The sequence below is a fragment of the Crocodylus porosus genome, unplaced genomic scaffold (assembly GCF_001723895.1).
Source record: "Crocodylus porosus isolate Cpor-Errol unplaced genomic scaffold, CroPor_comp1, whole genome shotgun sequence".
Taxonomy (NCBI): domain Eukaryota; kingdom Metazoa; phylum Chordata; order Crocodylia; family Crocodylidae; genus Crocodylus; species Crocodylus porosus.
In genome coordinates this window covers 15,669,726-15,694,443 of record NW_017728932.1, presented here as the reverse complement: position 1 = coordinate 15,694,443, position 24,718 = coordinate 15,669,726, and the positions used below count along the sequence as shown (strand labels likewise).

Here is a 24,718-nt window from a genome sequence, read left to right as displayed (position 1 = left end):
TTACAAGTAGCACCCCGCCTCTACGGGGATCTAATTTAGAGAGATGGTAACAAGGCCAATAGAAATGTTTCTGCCATCAAATCGGCACAACTTCTGTTTTAACAAACAACTCCACCCCCTCCCCTGGTTTGCAGTGCAGACATTGATTGCATCATTGAGACCCTGAAGCTGGCAAGCCTGGAGGTGGAAGGGAAAGTGGCTCCAGTGTTGACTGCGCAAGCTGAGATGACAATTTAAAGGCAGACAGCCCAAACTGGATATGCCCATTGGCTCCAGCTTGAAAAACCTCTTTGATTATGAAGATGGGATTTTTTTTCTTGTGTCTGTTCATTTTAGGTCTCTTTTTCCAACCCAAATCTTGTTTTGCTTAAAACCCCTGTTGTGGTTTTGGTGACCATGTGAAAAGTCAGAGTAAATACAAATAGAGGTCCCTCGGATTTGGTTGACAGGTTAGCAATAGCAATGGGGACAGGTGAGAGATTCTTTCATAGCTTCCAGTCTGTTCATTTAAAGTAGGCAGTAGTGGAGAAAGTACCACGTTTTTGTTTTGTTTTTAAAAAGGTGATTTTGTTTTGCAGAAAACTGATTGGGAAGTCGCCATAAAAAGCATCAACAAAAAGAACTTGTCCAAGTCACAAATCCTGCTTGGGAAAGAAATCAAAATCTTAAAGGTATGGTAATTTTCAGTGCCCTTTTGCAAAGCTGCTGTATATGAAAGATAACTGGTGTTTCAGTCCAGCCTGTAGCATGTGGTTGGCATTATTGCTGCAAATGCAGGGTTTTCCACATGTATGCTTCTGTTAGTTCTGCCAAAGCCAAGAATTGAGTATGTCCCTCAAAATAGACTGAATTGTGGCTTCAATGCTAGAAATGGTCCCATAATAGGATTAAGGCACATGGAGGTGTAGGGCTTTTGGATAGGCTGTGTCTGGGCAGAATCTGTTGTATGGGCAGAGGATTTTGTGCTGCAGGCTTTCAGTCTGGCCCCCTTCAAAAGCACTGCATTTACTGAGAATAATGGGGACAGGTAACATGCACGCTAATTATTTTTTAGTCCTTTCCTAAATGGTGTTGAAATTTCTCACAACCTCTGATGAAAAGCAGGTGGTTGTTGGAAAACTAGATGTTTCCTGCTGGCATGTCATTCTTAGGGCTACCTTCCCACTCTCAACTAAAAGGTTAATTGACTCCAAATGCACAGTTTATGTCTAGGAACCTTGTTCATGTTCTGTAGTAATTTATGGGAAATTCTTCCCCACTTAGTGCTCCTAGTAATTCCATACTGTACCACTTTTCTTTCTCTCTCTTGAATTTATAGTCATAATCTGTACTGTTTGTTTAATATGTTCAAACATGTTGTGACACGTTCTGTTGCTCTGTTTAGTTTCTCTGGTACTTTTTTGGGGGGAAAGAAAGGAGGGTAACAATTTGAGCTGCCCTGGGAGGTCTGTTTAGTAGCATTTAGCTTGCTTTCCCCTCCTCTTTAAAACGGGGAGATGGTTCAAGTGAGATTAGCAAAATAATCATTTCATTCATAACAAGCGATAGTAAGGAGCTTGGAAGTCAATCCCATTTTCACTGCATGTTACACTGCAGTGTTTCCTATAAAAAGGCAAGGAAAATAAATTCTGGGAACAGGCACCCTTAAGTCCATTCTGAAAATACCTGTTATTTACCTGTCCCTTGAATACTTCTCAGGAGATTAAGTGATCATTTAGGATGATCGTTTTAACTGACTATATTCCCATGATGTAATTCTTTTGCCTTACAGGAACTTCAGCATGAGAATATTGTAGCTCTCTATGATGTTCAGGTAAATCATTTCTTGGCGTCTTTTTTTTTGCTGGCTTAAATACACATTAAAAGTACAGCATTTACCTGTGTGTGAACAAAGGTAAAGTGACACTCGAAAGCTTGGTGATGGTGAAAGACTTTCTCCACTACCAGGAATTTAGGCTTCTGTGCTTCTGAATGCAAAGGTTGGCTCAGGCTGGGACAAGATGTGATCACTTTTTTTTTTTAAGACAGGTGCTTGTTATTAAATAGGGACAGCCTAATGTCTGTAAAAGAGGAAACAGGCTGTTGGACTTGAAATACAAAGCTGGGAAGCACAGGGTGCTTCCAGACCGCTGGGCTTCAGGAGCAAGAGGAGGCTTGAGGATCTCTGCAGAGACTGTTTGTGTAGTCTGGCCCAGTCTCCGGAGGGAGAGAGCATCAGCTGGCACTTAAGTGTCTGCACTGGGAGCTACATTAGTGGCAGCAGCTACCTTCTTTCTCAGTGAGGAGAGGGGTCCAAGGGAAAGGCTGCTAATTGGGAAGTGGGTGTTTGCAGCTAACTGTTGAACAGACCTGTTAGGAACATTTCCTAGTAGGAGGTGATGTGAAAGAAGGGCTTTTCAGTTATTGTGGCAAGTGACGTTAAGATGTCAGCATCATTTTAAAATTGTGTCTGTAGAAGAGGAGTGGTGTCTTCTGATACAGTATTTATATGTTACTGATGTATATCTGAGTTCCACCAGCTACGATAAAGAGTAAATCTCAGCTGGGAGATTGGGCTTCCTGTAATAGTAAAACTCTGTTATGCAACTTCAGTTCTTGGCCTTCCTATTTCTTTTATATCTGGGATATTGCCTGTCAGAATTAAAAGGACACGAGTTCAGCCTATTATGGGCAGTACATGTTGGTATGAATTCTGCTTAGTAAGATGCACATTGGGTACCCTGAGGCCTGTGAGTGCTAGTGCAGCCATGTATGAAGTTATATAGGTTATGCAGTTGTTTTTCCTAATTGAATAAGAACTATGCATTTGTCTCCTGGGCTTTATTGTAATCTTAAATACAGAGGTGCATTTATGAATAAAATGGTTGTTAAAGGCCCTTGGGACTGTGCACAGTTAAAGCAACATAAAAATAAATGTTTCTGTACTTTGTCTCCTGCGTGCATGTCAGCATCCTGAAAAACTTTCAGGTTGCAGGTCCATCTCTGTCTGTACAGGCTAGGGTAGAGTCTCCTGTTCATGGATACATGCTAAAGAGACTGATTTCATGTTGACTAGCAAACTCGGGAAGTAAGCTAGTCTCTTGGAGCAGGGTTATGGTGTGTGTGCGCTGAGGAGGGAACATGTGAACACTGTGTTCATTAGGATGTGTGGTTTTGCAGTCTCCCCCTTCCCTTTTCCCCCCCCTCTATTTTCCGAGCACAGAATTGTTGATTTGTCCTCAAGTAGCTGATAACATCAGCGAGTGAGTGTGCATCCTTTCCTGCATTGCCTGCCATTCTTCCTGGAGGGGCAGGGCCTGATCCTTTGAGATTGGGAACACAAGGTGCCCAGCATCTGAACTTTAATGGCCTACTTGCCGTTGCAAGATGCATTGCAAATCTTGAGTTTGTGTCTTGACATGCAAGTAAGAGAGGAGCTGGCCTTCAAAGAAGTGATTTGCAATGTCTAGTCACTTTGAAGTCCACATGCTTCAAGTTTAGGCTTATAAGCCTGTTCGTTCTTATAGCAGCTTTAGTTCACTTTTAGAACACATGACAGACTGATGATCTATGTATTGTATATTTTTCCATTACAGTATAGGCTCTGAGAAGCATAGTACTCCCTTTGATTTATGCTCAAAACATCCAGTACTGTCCAGTGACAAAAGAGAGAACACTGTGCCTCTCTATGAAGCTTTTCTTTTTTTTTCTTGTTCTTTTTTACATAAAGGTTATTTGGAAACATGACTCTCATACTTTCCTGGTCTGTCAGAGCTGGGAAGATGCTAGAAGAGCCAATGTTAGTCATGAGGCTTCAGGCCTATATTCTCAGTTTGAGAAGGGGATATGTCTGCCTCTCATTCAGCCTTAAACTTAAATAAAACTGTCATATCTTGGATATGTCTTGGACCCATTCGTGGCAAACTGCAAAACTGGGCATGGCGATGCCCCTTCTGTAGACGAAACCTCTTTGAAATATGAGCTAAAGAATGTGACATTTGCACAAATGAGACCTACAGTTTCTTTACAGTGTGAAAAATTACACATCATTAACTTGCATAATTACATTAATTTATAACCTGGCAAGAATGAGTACTCTGCTAGGCATTGACACGTGTGGTATGTCACTGCACCTTCTAATTTGCTTCAGTATTTCATGTTCTAGCACGTATTGCATTTTTTTGTTTGCCATAGAATTGCTAACATTGTTGGAATATAATGCAGTAGATAAGACTTCTGGAAATCAAACAATTATCGAACCGCAGAAACTAGTTTGTTGGTTTTTTGGTTTTTTTTCCCCTGCAATGTTGCAGCCAGCAGTGTCTGTATCACAGTAGGGAGTTCCCAGTGTGACTGGGAGCCTATTTGTCTTATGTCGGTTTCTAATTTTTGTTAGGCAGTTTGAAGCAGAAAATCATCGAGTTTCAAATGCGCTTTTGGATAGATCAGTTAGCTGAATAACCAAAGAACTGAACTGACTGTGGTACTAAGTCATCAGACTGAATGGTGGTGGGGGATGTAAGGAGTTAATATGTGGGGGGGAATGCAAATGGATTTTAATGTAGAAGAAATATTTTTAATACCTCATGGTGGCAAGTGGTAACCTTTTCTGCATGTAATGGCAGCACAGTGCAGATGCAAGTATAAGTCTTCATTCCACTTCAGAATGTATCGGCGAGCTTGAATTGAAGGTATTAGGTACTCTTTAAACACATTACTGAACTTCCATATTATTTTCAAGTCTCATCCTTGATCTGTTCCCTATGGCAGTTTATTTCATGGATTCCCACTCCTCTTATCTCTGTTCAAGTACGGTTTTGTTTCGATTACACTGACTCTCAAGAGCCTTGCATAGTCTGTATAGTGAAGAGCATGCCCCCGCACAGTTCTTCATTCATAACCAAGGAGACCTCGGTTGTGAGTAATCCTGCCGTTTAGCATGCGAACCTTTGGAAACTTCATACACTGCTGTGGCTTCCTCTCCCTCTGAATAAAGCAGCTTGATGTATCTCTCAGTATGTATAGTCTTCACTTGTTACAGTACTGAAAATGCCCATTCATCTGAAAACATTCCCAGATGAATTGGTACGGCATTAATGTGCCTGTCTTGCTTGGCATTAAAAGTGCTGTACTGATGCCAGCACCATAATTGTCATTGATTTCCATAAGGTGGTTACATGCAGTGCCAGCAGGTTTGATCTACAGTTAAGCATTTCATATAAGCAGAGCATGTATTTTATATTTTTGCCATCTTGGGAGCCAGGATAAAAGCAGGCAAGAATATGGAAGACAGTGGTTCTTATTTGCGTTTCTATAGACATTTTGGGGGATAGTTGACCTGGACTCTTTCTTCCATGAGAGAAGGATGAGTAATAAACCACCTGGAGCAGTAAGGTTGAGGTCCCAGGCACCTGAAATGTCAACTTAAAGGTGAACTTAAATATTTAAATGTACAGAATTTTGTAGGGTCTTCTGTTGATAAAATAGTTTGGTAGTCTTAATTTGTTTTTGTTTTTAAATACATTTTATTTATCGTTTCCTTTTGCTGGCCTTCTGGTGCTTGTGTTCAGTATTCTTTTGTGCTAGAGTGAAGATTTGTCTGTCTCTGAAACAGCGTCAGGAATGCAACGTCTTCCACTGCTTTGAGTCTGGGAGTCATTTAGTCTTGCTGAACCCAGAGGTGGTTTGCTGTGTTAGCTTGAGGTCTGACAGAAGTTCGGGCAGGATGGCACCTTAAAGACTAACTGGCTCAGACAGGCAGGAGCTTTCATAGGCAACAACTTGCTTGTTGAATCTGGACAGAGGATTCTGTGCGAGTACAAAGTCTTGGTTATCTGAATGCAAATACATTTACAGGGAAAATAGCTATTTGGAACATATTTACATTTAAGCTAATTTGCAGTTCTTTATAAAGCCGCTGATCCCAAATGTGTTGTTAGAGAGCGTCCTTTACAGAGTGCCAGTCAACCCTGTTTTAGTACGTAATTCATTTCAGAACGCTTTCTCAAATAAAAACATGCCGTATCTCAGAAATAGTGGTTTGCTAGGATGAATTAATGCCTTCACTTGATACGACTAGAGTGTGATTAGCAACAGTTTGAAGAAAGGCTAGTGCCACAAACCGGAAATGAGTTCACTCTAAACGTACTGCCTATGCAGAATTTGCTCTCTTTTTTTCCAATGCTTGTTGCAAGACAGAGTAGCATTGGCTGTTCTTTTCATCCTTGAGAGCAGCAATGGTGAGAAACACCAGTTGGACCCACTTGATGCATTGCCCCTTTCTACAAACAAGCACAAACATCTGGAAAGTGGGTCTGCATAAGGAAGAAACACATTTCTGTGTAGCTTTAGTTCTTTGACCAGCACAAAGTGTGTAGACTCTTCCAAATGATCCAAACTGTCTGGTCAGGTTGGTATGACTCCCAAAATGTCTTGAGGGGGTTGCGTCTAAATATGCAGTGTTGTATTTGGCACCTGAGTGTGTGCTCTTATTATTTGCTTCAGTGCTTTTGGTACAGTTTTTTTTTTTTTTTTTTTTTGGAGAGCTGGTCTCTGAGTGCGGATTCACTGGTACCTCTTTTCTTTCAGGTTTTTGGCAGAGGCCTCTGAACTCGACAACAGCTTTTCTTCCTCTGTGTGAAACTGTTCCAGCACATAGTCCCTGTTACCCCAATTGTGGAAACCCCTTTGAGCTGGTGCGCAAAATGATGGTCCTCCGGCAGGCCCTCCAAATCTCTTCTACAAGAAACCTATGTATTCCATACATGTATCTCAACCATCCAATTGTTTTTGTCCCATCATGCTACGAACTGATCGCATTAAGCAACTGGAGGTGTCATGCCTCTCCTACATCTGCTTACTGTCCTGTTACCTGCTGTGTTGTACAGTGTTCAGTATTGAGTGGTGAGGTCTTTGGGGTAAAGTTTTGTTTGTGCTGAGAGACTTTTCACACTTCAGGGTCCTCTTTAAATAATAAACACCTGCTTAAATACTTAATAAGACCCTCTTTAACTGACCTCCAATAATCTTTATCCATTGAAATGGTAGCCAGGCCTTTGAGGATAATTTCACTAGTAACACCCCAACCAGTAAAAACGAAGGTTAAAATGTCTAAACATCATTTTAGAGCAAAAAGAACCTAAATAAAATATACCCAAGAATCTGAATTTCCAGCTGCTGCTATCATATCATTTCTGAAAGTTAGCTTCCCTAATAACAACTCCTGACAAGTGAGATTGAATTAGTATTTAACTGGTAGGTTTTGAGAAGAAGTTGAAGAATAGAGACAAGCCTTTAAAAGTTGGTTTGCTTGAACCAAGTGGATTTGGATTAAGGTTAACATGTCCTTAACTCACCCTACTATGTGTAGACATTACACTTTGTAGGTGCCCTTGCTGTTTCCAGACTGCTTCAATACCCAGGTGTGGTAGAACAATTTCCAGCAGACGCTTGGTGTGATAGTAGCAGTCTTGCCTTTGTTTTGCACCATGTAGTGGGCAAACTAGGTTGGACTACTTTCACTTACTACCCGCCGTATATATTAGTTAGGCACAGTGTTTCGCGTGCCTAAAGAAAAGCATGCGAGTGACGTTGCTATTGTAGTATGTTTCCCATGGCTGATCTCTCTTTTATATGACTAATTGGCAGCAAGCAAGCTATTTGATCCTGCAGTCAGATGTCAACTGACATTTAGTCTGCGATGTAACGTTTAGTCAGAAGTAAGTAAATGTTCAGCCCTTCTGTGTTAACTGTTGCAGTGGTGTGCACATAGGAAACTACTTAAAGTAGGTTTTCCTTGCCTTAAAAATAGTAAAAAAAAAAAAAAAAAAAAAAGGGATCGAGCAAACTTTGATCAACTAAATCATTAGTGCTCTTGCCAAATTCATTCAGCTTACTAAAATGAGGAGCACTCGCTATTTAAAAAATGGTGACGGCAGATACAGTGCAAGGTAATTTTCTGATGTGTTAGTTGGATGCAAGTCGGTGCATAAGCTGAGAAGCCCACGTGCACTTGGGGTGCAGGTTATGGTGGGGTTAAGGAATACAGTTAACGGACTTGGAGTAATAGAGAGCAACGTTTTGATCTATCACCACTTCTACTCTGGAATGGGAGGCAGAGGAGACCTAACGGGGCCCTATTGACACTATTATTTCAGGATGTTAAAGTCACTGAAAGCTCAGTAAGGTTGTTTGTTGTGGAGGTAATTCATTCTAGTAGAGACCCTCATCTTCCAAAAAAATACAGGCTGTTTGTCACTGGAATGATAGAATGGTAACGAGCCTGACTGTTAAGTCATCTTGGACATTGGAGTTAAGAGTGTTTTCTTTTAGCTTATATTTTCTAATTGGAAAGATTTTGCTCCGTGTCATAACCTTGACTTAAGCTGTGGTGTCTTTCAGCTCTATCCTGAGAAAGCTGCCGCGTGATCAGGGTCGGGAAAACAGATCTTACGACAACAGGCCGAGAGCCATGGGGCTCTTTTTAGCCTGGAAGACCGCAGGCTCAGGGGAGATCTGATGGCCACCTATAAGCTTATCGGGGTGACCACCAGGATCTGGGGGAACGTTTGTTCACCAGAGTGCCCCAAGGGATGACGAGGTCAAACTGTTATAAACTCCTGCAAGACCGTTTCAGGCTGGACATAAGGAAGAATTTCTTTACTGTCCGAGCCCCCAAGGTCTGGAACAGCCTGCCATCGAAGGTGGTTCAAGCACCTACACTGAACACTATCAAGAGTAAAATGGATGCTTATCTTGCTGGGATCCTATGACCCCAGCTGATTTCCTGCCCTTCGTGTGGGGGACTGAACTTGATCTTCCGAGGTCCCTTCCAGCCCTAATGTCTATGAAATCTATATGTCAGGGATTAAAAGGCAGAGTTTTGATTACCTTGGTACCTCCTGGTCCCTCCCTAATAGACATGCAATGCTTTAAAGTTTCAGGGAAACTGGGAAATGTTGTTTCTTGCTAACATTTCCTGTCTTCCTCTTGTCCTTTCAGGGAAACCCTAAATCAGTTGATTCAGAAACAACATGAAGACAACCAATCCATTAATTCTTTTACAGACAGGACTAGAGACGTGGCATGCAAAGGAAAATGTTTGAATGGATGTTCATGTTCCTCCAAAAGAATGTGAATTTGTTTTGCATGTTGTTCCTCAGAGCGAGTAGAGATGTAGGCTGGAACAACTGCAGCTGTAATTGTGTGATCTGTATTTACAATTTTGAAAGCTTTTATCTCAGTGAAGAGGTGATTAAACATAGCTTTGTAGGTGAGTGTTATTCCTGAATATTAGTTCCTTGGTTTGCTATACTTTGCATGCTTTGCCTGATGCTTACGATGTAGCAAGTTAATAAAAGGCTGCAGTTTAAGGGAATGATAATGTGAACAGCTTTGCTTCTCAGCCAGATAGATGTGTTAGATATGAGCTTTTTTTTTTTAATGTAGTCCCAACTTATTCCTTATGGTATCCAAAAGCCCACAGATACAAATATATGTAAACTGCAGTGCTGAGGTGAGCCATTTCATCAGTTTTCGGTGATATTTGTGTGCAAGGGAAAAATCAGTGTGCTTATACACTTAAGTGACCTGATGCCAGCACTGGTGCCAAGTGCTACTTTAGGATGCGAACTGGTTATCACTTTTGACTAAACTGGAAAAATCTCCTTGTGATTCAGTTAATTTACTCATTAACTTAATGGATTGAAATGAATAGATGGAACTTAAAGGATTTTTCTGGCCAGATTACAGATTCCCAGTAGGTTTTAATGTGAGAGTCATGTAGTGATTTTTACCAGGTGTCTCATCTGTCCATCAAAACATATCAGGCCCTTTCTTAGAGTACTGGTGAGAGAAAGCTGAAGAACTGACTTGGTTTGGGGGGGGGGAAATAGTTTGGCATAGATTGACAATTTGGGTTAACCAACTGCAGGAAAAGATGTGTTTTGGCATATTTTTTTCCTCATCCTGAAATCTCATTGTTGTTCAGTAGTTCTAAGCTATATCTGTCTCAAAACATGCTATCAGAAGTGTGTTGGGCAGCTGTCACGTACTGAAGTGGACAGGTTAAAAACCGTGGCAAAGCTGATTCTCCTGTGCCGGCACAATACTGACACATCTCCATAATGTAAGAATGCAACAATCCAGGCCTTTGCCTTATTGAAAGTCTTAAGTTCAGAATTACTTTATTTGATTTCGGCTCCACCAGATCAATCCAAGTAAAATAGTTGTGTGAGATGGTACAGACAGTAGCTCCAAAAAATGTCCAATTGGAGTCTAAAGTGAAATGTTCAGTTTTACATGTATAATGTTTGAAAACCTTAAACATTACAGGAATGTAATATTCAGGGCTGAACACAGGCAGAATTGAGGTTTTTGGGAAAGTATTTGCTGTAAGATTTTGCCTGGGTGTTTTCATAAACATTGGGCTATTGTGACTGCCTGACTTCTACAGTTGCGTAGCTGGGAATTGTAAGGGGAGTGAGGGCAAGGCTGGAAATAACAGGGCTGATAATTTTTTGGTCTGTTGCCAGTTTGTTGCTATTTTCCAAAAGCTGAGGACTTAATTCATTTGTCTTATTACACACAACAGCCAAAAGGGACACATGGGCCTGAATTCAGAGTAGGTGGCTGGCAAAAAAAAGTGGCAGTATAAACTGCAAAAAAACAATCCTTTTTTTTTTTTAAATTTGGTTGCTGTGTACAAAAAAATGTTTTCATCCAACCCTCTCTGGCTCCTTCTACCTCCCCAGCTGTCTGAGGGTGTGTCCAAATAATTGTGGTATGGCAGTTGTTTACTATGGGGGGGGGTTAAAGTGATATTAAGTTAACCTACATTTTGATTCCACTTGCTTAGGTGTAGAAAGACTAGTTGGAGTCATGGGACAACTAACTTTGTTTCCGAAGGAGTAATTTCAGTCAAAAGGAGGACACTGCTTTAAAGGGAATCCTGGAAAACTTGTTCTTGAGTTCAATGATGGGCACAGTGATTGGTGTTAGCTGCTTTTTTTGGATCCTGTCACTTGTTGCATTTTTCTGTTGAGGGTAAACAGCGTATCGCATATTGTGAGCTCGTAATTCTGTAGGCCTTTATTCTGATTTCTGAGGTTTTTGCCTTATGGTTAGGATGCGACTCCCTGAGCTTCCTCCGTCTGATTAGAGAGAATATGCACGTGAGTTCCTGAACTTGAAGGTCTAGGCAACTGTTTTACTGATGGTAGAAATCAGTTGGACTATATTAGGAATTTAATTGGTGTCAGTAACTTCCAATTTACACGTTATGTTCTGAATATTACTTGGAGGCTCCTGGAGACTTTTAGAAAAAAATACTGATAGTTTAGTTGGAAGTTCCTATATGACGCAGCAAGAGGAAAGAAAAGAACTCTTAAATTGTCATTCCTTTAAACAGATGGGGCAGGTATCTGATCTGATTTAGTGTGTTGTCCTCCTGATAAAATACATGCTGCTTATGGCTTTGAGGCATTTGGCTGCAGACTGTGGTTAGTACAGGACGGAGCAGCTGCAGGAAAACACAACAATTGGGACTTCCTGTCATTTGATCAGCTGCTGCTTTAACAGCAGTTTTTATTGGTGGGAGCGAGCTCGTCCTTCCCAACAGACCCTATTAACATTCCTAGAAATTTGCTTTCTTTGAAACTGGCTTCAGAATACAAACAGATCTGTAGTGATCTGGGCTGGAGGGGGGAAAAATCCCTTGAGTGGTTTTTGTGCATAGCTAAAGAGGGTGGCTGAAGAAAACACCTCCAAACAGGGAGTTGGCTCTGTCCTGAATAAACTTTAAAAGACCCAGTTCATCTTTAAACGTAGCTTGTTATTGCACGTTAATATACATTAAAAACCCTTTTTTTTAAATAAGAACTCCAGGAGTTTGAGCATGAATATTACTGGAGTTGATGCATCCAGAGCTCATGGCTAAGCTCTTGTTTTTCAGCCTCGTTTGATAATGGCTGAAACTTCAGGGAATTCTGAAAGCAAAACTTTTCCGAAGCAATTTACCTAGAGCTGTAATTATAGTTTTATTTCTCAAACTTTTGACCGGTGCTGTACCAGACTAAAATGTTTGTTAGTGCCAAGGATTTTGAAATAAGCAGATAAAATGATGTTGATTTGAAAACAAGTAGTTGAGTGTCCTACGCCCATAGCACTTAAAATCTTAACCCATAAGTGTCCACGCTGTATTTTCTGATTGCCTATTCAAGCTGCCTGGTGATTCTGGGTCTGAAGTCTCTGGAAAACTTGTTGTGATGGCTAGTCAAAACACAAGGTTTAAATGCTTTTCCTTGATGAAAGTTCAGGGTCTAGGTAATGCTTAGTGGTTACTCTCTGGAGTGGGAGGTCTTGTAGTTATACTCAGATTCAGAACTCTTATGATTGATATAAGTGCGAAGGGCAGTGGTGAAGCTTGCATCTGTTTTCCCACATACTACCTTTCCTGACTCTCTCTCTTTTTTGCCTCTGGTGCTACAAAGTGCTGGCAAGCTAGCCACAGTTCTGCTTCCAAATGTGGTTTCTGTGATTTTTTTTTTTTTGTCTAGTATCTGAAGAAGACGCCTTTTGTTCAAACTTCAAATGACCCCTGCTCTTAAGTGAATTTTAGCTCTGTATAAAATGAAAATGAAGTTCTGTGCTGTTTGAGCATTATTTATGTATTCTTTCCTGTTACCCTGTCTTGTCTCTGCTTCCCCTGCTTCCTATCTTGTCATACCCACTGAGGTTGTGCACTCTGAGGCAAGATTTATGTCTCTATAAAAATAAATAAAAAATGCCATGAACATTTGTGGCTCTGCAGGAATGGGCTAAATAATTAAAAAGAAATCAATTAAGAAATTGGAACTCGGCAGCAAACTATTAACAACAATCCATGCAGAACTGGCAGGCAGACTTTCTCTTAAGACACTAAAAACATTAGTTTGAATGCTACCTTTTACAACACTTCAGGCTGACTGCAGCTTTTACCCGTTTGCAAAGGGCATGGTTGGCTTGCAGTCGGAGGCTAGCTAGCTAGTCCCTGAGGAACTGGTTGGGTTGGAGGAAGTCGTCACTGGAAAATCTCAGTCAGACTCAGGGCAAGGTTGTGATCTGATGTCGCTCATTGGGGAGGTCACTTCCAGAAGTAGGCAAGCAGCCTGGATTAAGTATCCTGCAAGTTTGAGAGTGCAATTTGGGCATCCATTTGGCAGTGGGATGTGTGAGCCTTGACTGACTTACAGCTTTTCAGGTGGCAGGATCAATGCTTGCTTTGCCAGCGGAGCAAGGATTTGTGCTTTGAAATGCCTCTGACAGGAAATTGGTTAGCTCTGGAAAATCTTATGCAGTCACTTGCATTTGACCAAGTATGTTCAAGACCTCTTTAATTGCCATCCAATAGCTGATTAATTTGGCTGGGGTCCAGATGTATTTTTCTCCTATTTTTAAAAAGCTCTTCATCAGTGTGGTACTGGCTCTCATGCCAAGAACCGAGCGAGTGTGAAGGCTGAAGAGGAGGTGTGGTGTGCGAAGGAACCTGATACTGTTGCTCTCCTGCATCTTGCTTTTTTTTTCCCTGAATTTGGCCTTCAACAGTTACTTCGGCAGTTTCAAAAGCTCTAATGCACTTTAAAATCTTGAATCATTGCAAAAAAACCTTGAATTTCAGTTATTGCACACTAAGAGTTATTGATTTTTTTTTTTTTTTTTTTGACTGAGGTCATTCAGTTAATTGAAAATCTAATATTACAATTTGTAGGATTTTCTTGAAAGGCTGTGTCTTGTCATATCCCTAAATGAGATTTATTGCACTTCTTCTTTCAGGAAATGCCCAACTCAGTCTTTCTGGTGATGGAGGTATGTATTAAGGGCCATGGTCCACTGTAACTTGATTTGTATTTGCTTTCATTTATAAAAGTATTAAAAGTGTTGAAATGGATTGATTTAAGTAGGCATTGCTTCAGTGTGTCCTTAGCTTCCTGAAATGTATGTATAAAAGTCTGAAAGCTAGATAATTACTTTCATATGCACTATTAAATACACCAGTAACTTTATGTTCTATAAATTATGCAGCATTTTAGGTCATAGTGCTATATTTTTTTTTATGAAATGTTTCCATTACTTACGCAAATTAATAACTGAATAATTGACAAAATAATGTTAAAGCCAGACAGCTGGAAGAGATTTTCTAGATGTCATAGAAAATATAGGAACATAAGGAAGTGAAAATGAACTTGTAATGAGGCAAGAGAGCCTTCCAGTGCTTATGTTTTGAATATAAGCCTGCTTTCCTTTCTCTTCCACAGTACTGCAATGGTGGTGATTTGGCAGATTACTTGCAAGGTAATCGATTACTCCATTTCTCCATTAGTACATTATCATCCCCTTGTTGTATTTGTGGTTCAAAGCTCATCAGTGATACTTTGATCTGTGGCTTGAGATTTAGATTTTTTTTCATTTTGGCAGTTGGTAAATTAACTATGCCCAGTGTGACTTGGAACTTGCTTCTGTAGAAAAGCATGATGAGCCCTGGTTTGGGGACTTGGTCTATTTCTGTTAGGTACCCAAGACTCTCCAAAAGCAGAAATCAGTGGAGGAAAACGTTTGTTATAAAACTGTCAGAGGAATCCAAGTTGTTTTTTCTGGTGCTGTTTCAGGATATTTAAGCTTATATCTCCAGCTTCATGGGAAATGATAGCTTTAAGAACCTATCTGCCTGAATTGGACAAAAACACTAACCTAGTGAAGCAGCGCTATTATGATGAATGTGGTGAATGGGCTTTTGGTTAGCGGTATAAATTGTGCTCGAGCATCCCAGGTGGGAGCGGAGGGTGAGCAGAGCACCCAGACATGCCGTGCAGCGGAGGGGCTGGGTGGCACTGGGGCGTGCAGTGCGGCGCGTCCCCAGTCACTTGGGAGTTGAGCTGAGGTAGCCCTGTTCTAGTCTAAACCTGAATTAAAACAGGAGAACTGCAATGTGAAGCTGAACCGATTGGATTGTTGATGTCGTTTTGATTCTTCCCACTTGCTTTTCCAAGATCTGGCTCTAGAAATTTGCTGAATTACAGAGATAATGAGGCTTTGTGAAAAGAGACAGTTTTAGCTCAGTAGGAAGAGATTTCATTCTGCCCAGGGTAATGAGGCGAGTTGCAGAATCGTGATGGAAGTTGATTTTGAAAACAGCAAAGCAGTCTTCTCTTTGGGTAGCAATGATCTAACCTGGATGTTTTACATCATCCAAATCTTACCATGTTCTTTTATGTCTTTAGTGTGTTGGATTAGGTTTTGGGGGGTTTTTTTAGCTAACAACTGCCATTACAGCACCTGTGTGTATTAAAGGTCTAATCTAGCCTTCACTGAAACTCTTAGACGCCTGTTGACTTTGGCACTTGAATAAGATTGTAATTGTATTTAGTTTTTTTTAGCAAGCTACGTATTTGCTCGTGCTTCATTCTTACAAGTCATATAGCACCTCCTGAAGAGCTATGCACAAACTACATTTTAATTTCTTCGTTTCTTTTGAAGCATAACTTGCCATAGGTGAAAGTTTTATTCCCAGCATAATTTAGCCACATGTATGTTAATATAAATTGGTTGAAACTGAGAACAGATGGTAGGATGGAATATCGGTCTTATTTCTTCTGGGCTGGTGCACTTCTAAGTAAGTGCTTGGTAAACTGTTTTTCAGGAGCATGTTTCCTGTACCTATGTAGGTTGTTAGGTGGCAAACAAAACACCAATAACAATGGCAAGTTTCACAAGCAAAATATAGTTATTTACACAGCTCGGGGTAAATATAGCTAATTCAAAATATCCCTAGTGGTAAAGCTAAGAAAATGCAATTGAATATGTAATTGAGGAATACTCACTTATAGAAACTCATTTATAGAATTGGATGGCTTTGCATAGGATGCAGAAGTATGATTTGACTGACTTTTTCAGGCTTACTACGTTCGGTGGTGTGTTAAACGTATTCCCTTTTTTACTCGTGATAAATGCAGATGGTGTTTATTTTTTCTGCATGTATATTACTTTCAGCTAAGGGAACGCTTAGTGAAGACACCATCCGAGTGTTCCTCCAGCAGATTGCAGCCGCTATGCGTATTTTACATAGCAAAGGAATAATTCATAGGGATCTAAAACCCCAGAACATCTTGTTGTCTTATGCAAGTCGCAGGAAGTCAAGTGTCAGTGGCATACGTATCAAAATAGGTAAGTAATCTTTTTCCCCTAGAAAAATAAATTACAGTATGGGAAAATCAATTCAGCAGCGCCTTTGTAATGAGATGGAATGAAAGTACCGAATCTGGAGCTTGTGCATTAAATTGCAGAACACTTGCAAGCATGGAAGGAGGAACTTGATACCAGACGATAGTCCTGCTGCATTAAGAAAAATTACATTAAAAAAATTCATTGCAATTCAAGTTTGATTTACATATGTAACTTTAATAAGCAATTAATGCATGTTTTAATATTAAATGGTTTAATTCAGAATGCGGAGCTTTGCTTCACTGTAGGTCTAAAAATCTGCTCAACTTTTAGCCCACTTCAGCATGTGTTTGCTGATCATAATGCAGTTTGTGCTTTTAGTGAAAGGCCTTAATACTTTTTCTGTTTGTGTTTAAGGTCTAGAAATGTAGGTTAAGACCTATTGTTAGTAAAAGGGGGTTTGACATTGACTGGGATTATTGGATGCATCCTAATAGATTTTGTTCAGAATTCCTATCTCTTATCACCAGGAGCAAGTTTCTGTTGGTGTAAACTTTGTGTTTTTTTTAATTGGTTTCTTTTGGGGTACAAGTCTCTGACTGAAAGTGAGAGCTCTTTTGAGAGGGTATAACAAACTTGCATCTATCAGGCAGTACAAAAAGGGCAAAAATCCCTTCCCCTTATCATCTTATTTGACAGTTCCCAAACCCTCTCACCTATATTTTAAAAAAAAAAAAAGAAAGAAAGAAAAGGTTCAGGCATCTGAAACTTGAATCCCCAGACTTTTACCTGATATGATTTTAATGTATATTCATCACTCTTAATGAAGCATTTATATTTAGCCACTGACTCTAATCCTTTCCTGCTGACGCCAGGCAGCATTCTCTGCAGCTGGAGAGCTGGCTGAGTAGCAGTTTGTGCAGATGATGCCGTTGCTATTTCTTGACTTGCTGCATTGTTCCTCTTGCCTTCAGTTTACAGCACAGCCTTCTGCTATTCCACTAAGCTGGCATTTTATAACAATTCTGCACCTATTTTTCCCCCTAGCCAGTAATTTCAACAGATTCTAGATCAGTTCTAGACTCTATATAGGTGTAAGCATTATTTTTGGTGACATGCCTATTTCTTTAAACAGCTGACTTTGGTTTTGCTCGTTACCTGCATAGTAACATGATGGCTGCCACTCTGTGCGGATCCCCAATGTATATGGTGAGTGACGGCTTACGTTGTGCATCTCAAACGCTGCTTGCAAAGCAGTAGGATTTGCCATCTGGAAAATGGCAAGTGCTTGGGATTGCCTGAGGATGTTTTGGGGAATATCTTTCAGCAGTCTGCCCAGCAACTGTTGACTTGTGCTGTGGAGACCATAGTTGTTCATGTGGGAGGAGCTTAGAGAGAAAGCGAGTGTTTCTGTAGCGTGGCAAGCTAATAAAAACCCCCGGCAAATTAAAACGGGCAGTAATATTTCAGTGTTGATATTATGGCTCGTGAGACATGCTGGTTCTTGCATACTCCATGATTCACCGGGGATGTTATTCCTGAAGTATGCAAACTGGTGGCATGTGCAAACTGCTTCTTCTGAATAAGAGGGCATTGTCTAATTTCCAATTTCTGGGCACTAGGCAGGGACATTAAACTGAGAAGTGGCAAATAGTTAGAATGCCATCAACAGAAAACTTGACTCTGGGTGGAATGAAAATGACACTTATGTGCTGTCCTTATACAGCAGCAGCTTCAAACAATTCTACTCTGTCATTTATTTGTGATGCTACCTGCTGGATAGGACACTGGCCTTGTTCTTGGGACTGCCACTAGCCTGCTGGGTGATGGTGGGCAAACTATTTTGTCTTACTGTGCCTCGCCTTCCCCATCTGTAAAATGATATTACTTTGCAAAGTTTTGACGCTCACCGATGCATATACGATAGAAGAGCAAGATATTCATTGGCATATTTCCGTGCATACCAATTGCTGCTATTCTAGGGTTGCTAACTGACTGAAGCTGTTCTGGGAGATTTTACTAGCATATTTTAAGGGGAAAAAAATCTCCTGGATTGCTCTTAGTAGTCCATGGGAGATCAGCGCTGATTCTGGTAGACTCCTGGCCAATCTGGAAAGGTTGGCAACCCTGCCCTGTTCCCACGCTGTAGAACCCATATTGCCAACCAAACACCTGCATTCTTGGGGGGAAAAGCAATTGCTTTTAAAAGCCACATAGTAGTACAGATTAAAGGGCTTAAATTATCATTCCAAGATATTTACCTCGTTGCAGCATGCTGAACCGTTTTGTTACTGCATTGCAGTTCATGTGCAGATTTTTTAAAATTTGTACCATGATTGCTGCCAGATCTGCTCCATTCCTTCCATAACTTTCCTGTGCTTTCCAGGCTCCGGAGGTAATTATGTCACAACACTATGATGCAAAGGCAGATCTGTGGAGCATAGGAACTGTGATTTATCAATGTCTTGTTGGAAAACCACCTTTTCAGGTAACACTTATTTTCAGTCTGACTCTTTCAGTTGATTGTCCCGTTCGACTCCACTTATGACTGGGCCAAAGGCTGTCAGGGCATTTTCCTTCCAGAAAGTGGGGATGCATATGCCGCAGACCCAGGGGGCTCTGGGGATGTGCAAAGGAGAAGTGTAGCGCGCTCTCTCTGTCCTACTGAAAACAGAGTGTTAAGTTTAGAGCGTGTGTACTGAAGGGTGCTCAGTACTGAAGTCACTTCTGAGCTTAGGTCTCCCCTTGGCAATGTAAACCTCTTTCCACACACCCGCTGTAATTAGTTAGGCCTCCTTTTTAAGCATGTGCTGATATAAACAGGTGAGAGCTATTTTCTTTGGTCATCTGTGTTAGTTTTGTTTTTTTTTAACAAATCTATGTTTGCATTTGACAGGCCAATAGTCCTCAAGACTTGAGAATGTTCTATGAAAAGAACAGGAACTTGATTCCTAGGTATGTGTGTTTTGTGATGAGGTAGTACTTTTTGTATGTCAGGAAACTGAAAAGAGATGGGAACATTCACCGAATCATTCAAACAGAAATGTGACTTCAAAAATGGACTATAAAATGATATTACCCTGGCTAATGCATCTTCTCTGTGCCTGCTCATGTACTGACTTTGACATACAGGTTTTAATATTTTAGTCCTGTAAGCCAATACAGCTGTTGAAGAAGGAGTTGGATTCTTATGTCTAGTCTATCAGAAGAAATGTTAATTAAGTTCTATCTGCAGAATCATTTATGGGGTGCACGTGCTAAAATGAGCACACAGCTTGACTTTCAGGTTGTGCCATCGCATTGCGGGGCTGACAGGAAACAGTTTGGAAAAAAAAGTGTAAAATTGCTATCTAGATTGGGGAGACAGATGTGCTGATTTAGGAATGGTATCAGTTTCAAAATGGTAAATTTTCTCATTTTGGCTTTATTTTGTTTTTCATCGTTTTGTAGCCTCCGTTGTAGCAACAGAATGGTACCTTAAAAGTTGTGCCTGCCCTTCTGCTAACTCATAAGTGCTTATTATTTATTGGTATCCTTTAAAAACCCTTTTGCAGATGCAAGCCAAGATTTAAAAAAAAATAACTAATTAATTTGGGGCATCTCAGTTTTGGAAATACCAACATGTTCTGTGTTGGAAGGGCCTGGGTTTTAGGAAGTGTGCAACGCCTGCCCTGAAAAGTGGTTCAAATGAGACATTCTTAGTAGAGGCATTGAAACTTGTACTCATTTTTGAGAGAACCTGCCCCAAATGTTAAGTCTTCATCCAGAGTGGAGTCCAGTGGGGAGCTTCTCCCAAAGCTTTACAAGGCTGCTCAGAGTTGAAAGCTACACTTGAAAATGTAAATAACCAGGAAGATTTTGACTTGAGGGTTTTACCTTGGGAAAATGGTGATTTAGATGTGTCCACTCCAGGTTTGCAAGTATGGGTGCCACTTTTATGCCTGACCTTAAATGCCAGCTACTTGAATTTCCAGAGCCTTTGTCCTATGGATATCATTTCCCTTGTCACATTTCAGGATTAGACCTTCCACTTCTGCTTTCTTTTGGGACACCAGGGCCCTGTAGGAATTGATGTTCAGTGCTGGTAGATTGATTTGGGAATAACGTGGAGCCTTGTGTTTCACATTGTTACTTCTCTTCCTTGTGGCCTACCTAATCCAGTTGCATGTCTTCTGTAAGACAACAGAGCATGCCTTCAGAAGATGCAAAGGCATTTCAGGAGGTCAGCTTTCCGGAAGGAACTGTAATTATTATTTGAAAATAATCATATTTGTTTGCTTCTCTTTATACACAGCATTCCTAGGGAAACATCAGCTTATCTGGGTGACCTGCTTTTGAGTTTGCTTCAGAGAAACCAGAAAGATAGAATGGACTTTGGTACGTTACCTCTTCAGTAGCTCTCTTGATTTTATTTCTTTCCACTGTTAACTATTTGTTGATGATATCAGATTACTTTTCTTAACTGTTTGATTTAATTCAGTCTGGTATTACAAGTCGTCAGAAAGTTTTTAAGTGTTTCAAGTTTGACAAACATTTAGCTAGAATGGCTTAAGCAGGAATATCTTGCCTTGACCAAGAGGCTAGACTACACGACTCAAAGTCTTCTCTTTTTCTGTGAATCAAGTTATAGAAAGAAATGAAACCTCTTTCCACTCATGTGTAGAGGATATGGCATAGTCATCCACGGTTCCATTAAATTTTAAACATCCCAGTCGCCTAACAGAAATAGTTTTTATATGCAATTTATGACATTGGGGTTACTTAAAATATATAAATTGTCATCAGTAATAACTTTCCAACGTGATCTTTCTTCACTGTTGATTCATAGCAGCCTAGGGAAAAATGGCTGTGGATGAAAGGCAAGGATCCAAGAGTTGGCAACTTTCTGTTTTTAAATTATTTGTTGTTGCTTCCTTCAGTCTTGGGTGCTAGCCCACGAGCAGTTGGTGTGGCACTCCTAGTAATGTTTTATTAGCTGGTAAACAACAACTGATGTTCTACATACGTAATCCTTCATAGCTTCTAAGAACGGTGATTTATAATTGTTCAAAACAAATGAACCACCCTTACACAACCTGTGGGTATTTAGCATGTTAATCATTACAAAAAACAAAACAAAAGCAGCATTGAAATAGCAAGCGGGTGTACTATTTATAGTTGTTCTTTTTTAATGTCTAGTTGGCGTCTATAATTGTTGGGGAATGTTTCCAACTAAACCCTTGTTCTGCCAGCTCAGGTTTTTATCTCTCGCTGACCAGCTGACACATGGTAGCTGTTTGCACAAGACTGAAGAGAAAGATGCGCTTTCCTGTTTTGTTTGGTTGGCAGGCGGCTTTTCCAGTGGACACAGCTGCTTTCATTATGCTAATCCTTAAATTTGATATTGTAGTAATTTCTTGCGAATTTTTTTGTAAATGCTCTTTTTGGCTTTGAAAATATGCTCAGCAAATCTGGAGTTACATGGCATTTTTGGCTATAGAAATACAGCTTCCAAAAACTGTAACTTCCTGTTGCTTTTTCTTGAAGAAACAAAGGGAGTGCTCTTTGTCAGTGCCTGTCTGAGAGGGTGCATGGGCACAAACACGCACAGAAGGGGAGTGAAGGACTCGTGTAACACTGGCGTTGTGTGTTTTGACAGAGCGAGTTCCCAAGCGTCACTTTTTGGAATGGCTTGTTCACAGATTTCCATAGTTTTGTGAGATCAGAACGATAAGAGTTAATGAAATTATTAACACCACCTTTTAAAATGTAGACACACCAACAAATAGTATATCCCAGAAGTATCATGGATGTGGATATCTGATTTGTTTTTGGTCGCTCATAAAATTTTACCAGCATCAAATGAAAAGCAAATAAATGCTCAGAGTCCTCTAACAGATTCACTTGCACCCTATTTGTTGTTATCCAAATGTGTTGAGCATCTGTCTTGAAAGCCCGACCATTATGATCCAGGATATTGCATACTCCCAGTGTTTCTGAAGGAAACTTGCATCTAGGCAAATGAATTAATCTTGGATAGTGTTTGGGATACAGTATTTGCTTGCCCTACCCCAGTCAGCCTCTTTCACAGCAAGAAACCTGAAGTGGATGCTGTCTAGCCCCCGGGTTTTCCAAACCCCCCAGAATGTAAATGGAACCGTGGGGATACTCTCATTTCCATCATCTAATTTTAATTCTGCTGTCAGTTTGGGTTGTATCCTTACTGTGCATTGGCTAAAGGTCAGCATAAAATTAGATGACTGCAGTGCGCTTTGCTCAGAGGACTGCCTTCTAAATCTGCTTGGAAGCTGACCTGAGCAAAGAGGATAGCAGCTTAGTTGTTAAACGAACTGTTTCACCGCAAGCATATTGCACTAAATGCCTCTGGGTTTCCAGGAGAAATTGGATGTGTCGGTTTGACCTAGAAAGCCTGATGAGGCAGCAGCTACTGACTTGAGACTGCTTCTTGATGTGTCAGATTGTCACGAGTGAGAACAGTGCGAAGAGGCTCGTGCTAGAGCACCATTCATATGAGATGGGGCTCTTCAGCTTTTCATTGCACTTCCCCCTCTGAGCATGAGTTGGTCCCCATCTCTTGTCCTGCAGGGCATGCTAAAATGCACACCTTTTGGGAGTGGCCCATCGGTTGAGGGGAGATGTATTGAGGGTTGCTGATTTGTGCAGTGGAGGTAGCCGCCAGATTACGTTTTGCTTTCTGAATTTTTTTTTTTTATACTTAGTTTCCCTAAGGGCCTAGAATAGTCACTTGTCTCTAGTCTTGCTTTATAAATGTGTAAATAATGCTCTGAAAGGTGCTTTACAATAGAAGCCTTAGCAAAAGAATTAAAAAAGCCCTCTCGATTTCAGGGGCTCCGTAGGATCTGTATTGCATGGAACATACTGTGACATGAAATGGACTTAGGAGCCAGGTCCATAGTTGCTTGACAATAGCAGTGCAGCTTGATGCCAGCTGAATGCTATGTTTGGCTTTTACTATTTAGCTGGGAGATTTCTGGCTGTAGAACAGGGTGTTCTAACTGTCTGAGGTTTCAACGCTGAGAAAATCAGCATCCATTGAATTTTTCAGAGGTGCTAGGACTGTTCCTTTGTCCAAGAAAGAGGTTGATTTTTGTGGGTGGCTTTGTTTTTTAAGATCCGCAAAGGGTTAATTTTGATCCTGTTTATTAGCCATTCCTGCTAATGGGGGAGCTTTTTTGTATGTACAGAGGTAATGTTTTGAAGTGGAGAGAACTTGAGAAATGAACTCCTTGATCATGCGTTCCTGGATAGATCTGTCTGCTTTTATTCATTGCAGCTACTACATGTATTGTAGCTCCTAGCAGACATTAACTCCGAGACATCTTAAAAATAGTTTAAAATCAAAATGAACAGCATTGTAGTATAACTCTTTGTTCAGGCAGAGTTTTCCAACATGGGTGGTCTATCCTGCTGTCAGTTAAACGGTGACTACTTTCAAAGGAGAGACAGCTGATTTACTAGTAAGTTGTTGTTTGGGGGTTTTTTGCATTGTTGGGCCCATAACAGATGCTTGGATTTGGGTTGAATGCCCCCATGCCACACTGACTCTTTCAGGAGAAGCTGACCTGTAACATTATGAGTCCGCTCGGAAAATCCATCACAAATGGTCGCTCTATTGGAAAATAAATAAGAAACACTGCACGGCTAGCCTACAGCACAAAAACACTAAGTTTTTGTCCAGTTAGGTACATGGATACAGATAAATCCCTCAATTACTTTATGAAATACTGATAGTATTAGCCAAACTGAACATGTCTTTGGCTGTTGCCCAACTCCTCACGTTGACATAGAATTTTTGTGGAGGGTGGACTTGGGGCTACACAACTTTGGCAGGGGCATAATTTCTGAAAGTAGATATGGGAATAGATTTGGAGGTCTGAAAGAGTGGGAAGGTATTTTTTCCACTGGTGCTTTTATCAGAGGACTGCTGAGTGTTTGGTGCAGCAGCATTTCCACGTACTGAGAGCGGATTCTTCCCCAGCCACCAAGGAAGGACTTTAAGGGGAGGGGAGGAAAGGGGCGGGAAGGGAAGGCTGCATGAAACCCAACAGGAGCGATTAGCCACATGAATGAAAAGGGGAGACAATTGGGAATGTTTGTGTTTTTGTTAAAGAATAAATGGCATTTAAAAGCCTTCTTATCTCTTGACTCCAGTGGAACAGCAGGTGTTATACACCAGCTTGGGAACACCTGATCCTCATAAAAAGTTAATGGTTATATTACCAGTGTGTTACAGCTGAGCTCACAGCCTTCCATCAGATTGTTGAAGAAATTGCTGCTGCAAGAAGAAAGGCGGCCTCTGCAGCCCTGAGGATTCCTGTGGCTCTCCCATTTGCTTATCCTCCATGAATAGGGTCATATTTTTCCACCGCTCTTGGGCATCAAAAACGTACAAAGAACTGTGACCTACTGTGGCTAAAAAGGAAAGCCTACAAAGGATGGAGGATGGGATTCACCTCCAAGGAGGATTACTCCGCGCTGGTCCGGTCCTGGCTGCAACTGAACTCCAAGTAGACTTGAGTATCAA

General features: G+C 40.7%; 1 protein-coding gene across 2 annotated transcripts in view; it reads left to right on the top strand.

The window, feature by feature from the left end:
- The window catches only part of ULK2 (unc-51 like autophagy activating kinase 2), a 53,587-nt gene that overhangs the window by 2,223 nt on the left and 26,646 nt on the right, over nucleotides 1-24,718 (top strand). The window contains exons 3-10 of one of the 2 annotated variants that reach the window (XM_019545730.1): nucleotides 1,772-1,813; nucleotides 13,789-13,821; nucleotides 14,271-14,307; nucleotides 16,003-16,176; nucleotides 17,309-17,382; nucleotides 18,560-18,661; nucleotides 19,070-19,128; nucleotides 20,468-20,550. In XM_019545730.1, coding sequence (XP_019401275.1) covers nucleotides 1,772-1,813; nucleotides 13,789-13,821; nucleotides 14,271-14,307; nucleotides 16,003-16,176; nucleotides 17,309-17,382; nucleotides 18,560-18,661; nucleotides 19,070-19,128; nucleotides 20,468-20,550 — 604 coding nt within the window. Of the gene's footprint in view, nucleotides 1-1,771; nucleotides 1,814-9,225; nucleotides 9,251-13,788; nucleotides 13,822-14,270; nucleotides 14,308-16,002; nucleotides 16,177-17,308; nucleotides 17,383-18,559; nucleotides 18,662-19,069; nucleotides 19,129-20,467; nucleotides 20,551-24,718 lie in introns of those variants that run through there. The other variant, XM_019545731.1, reaches the window with a different exon arrangement.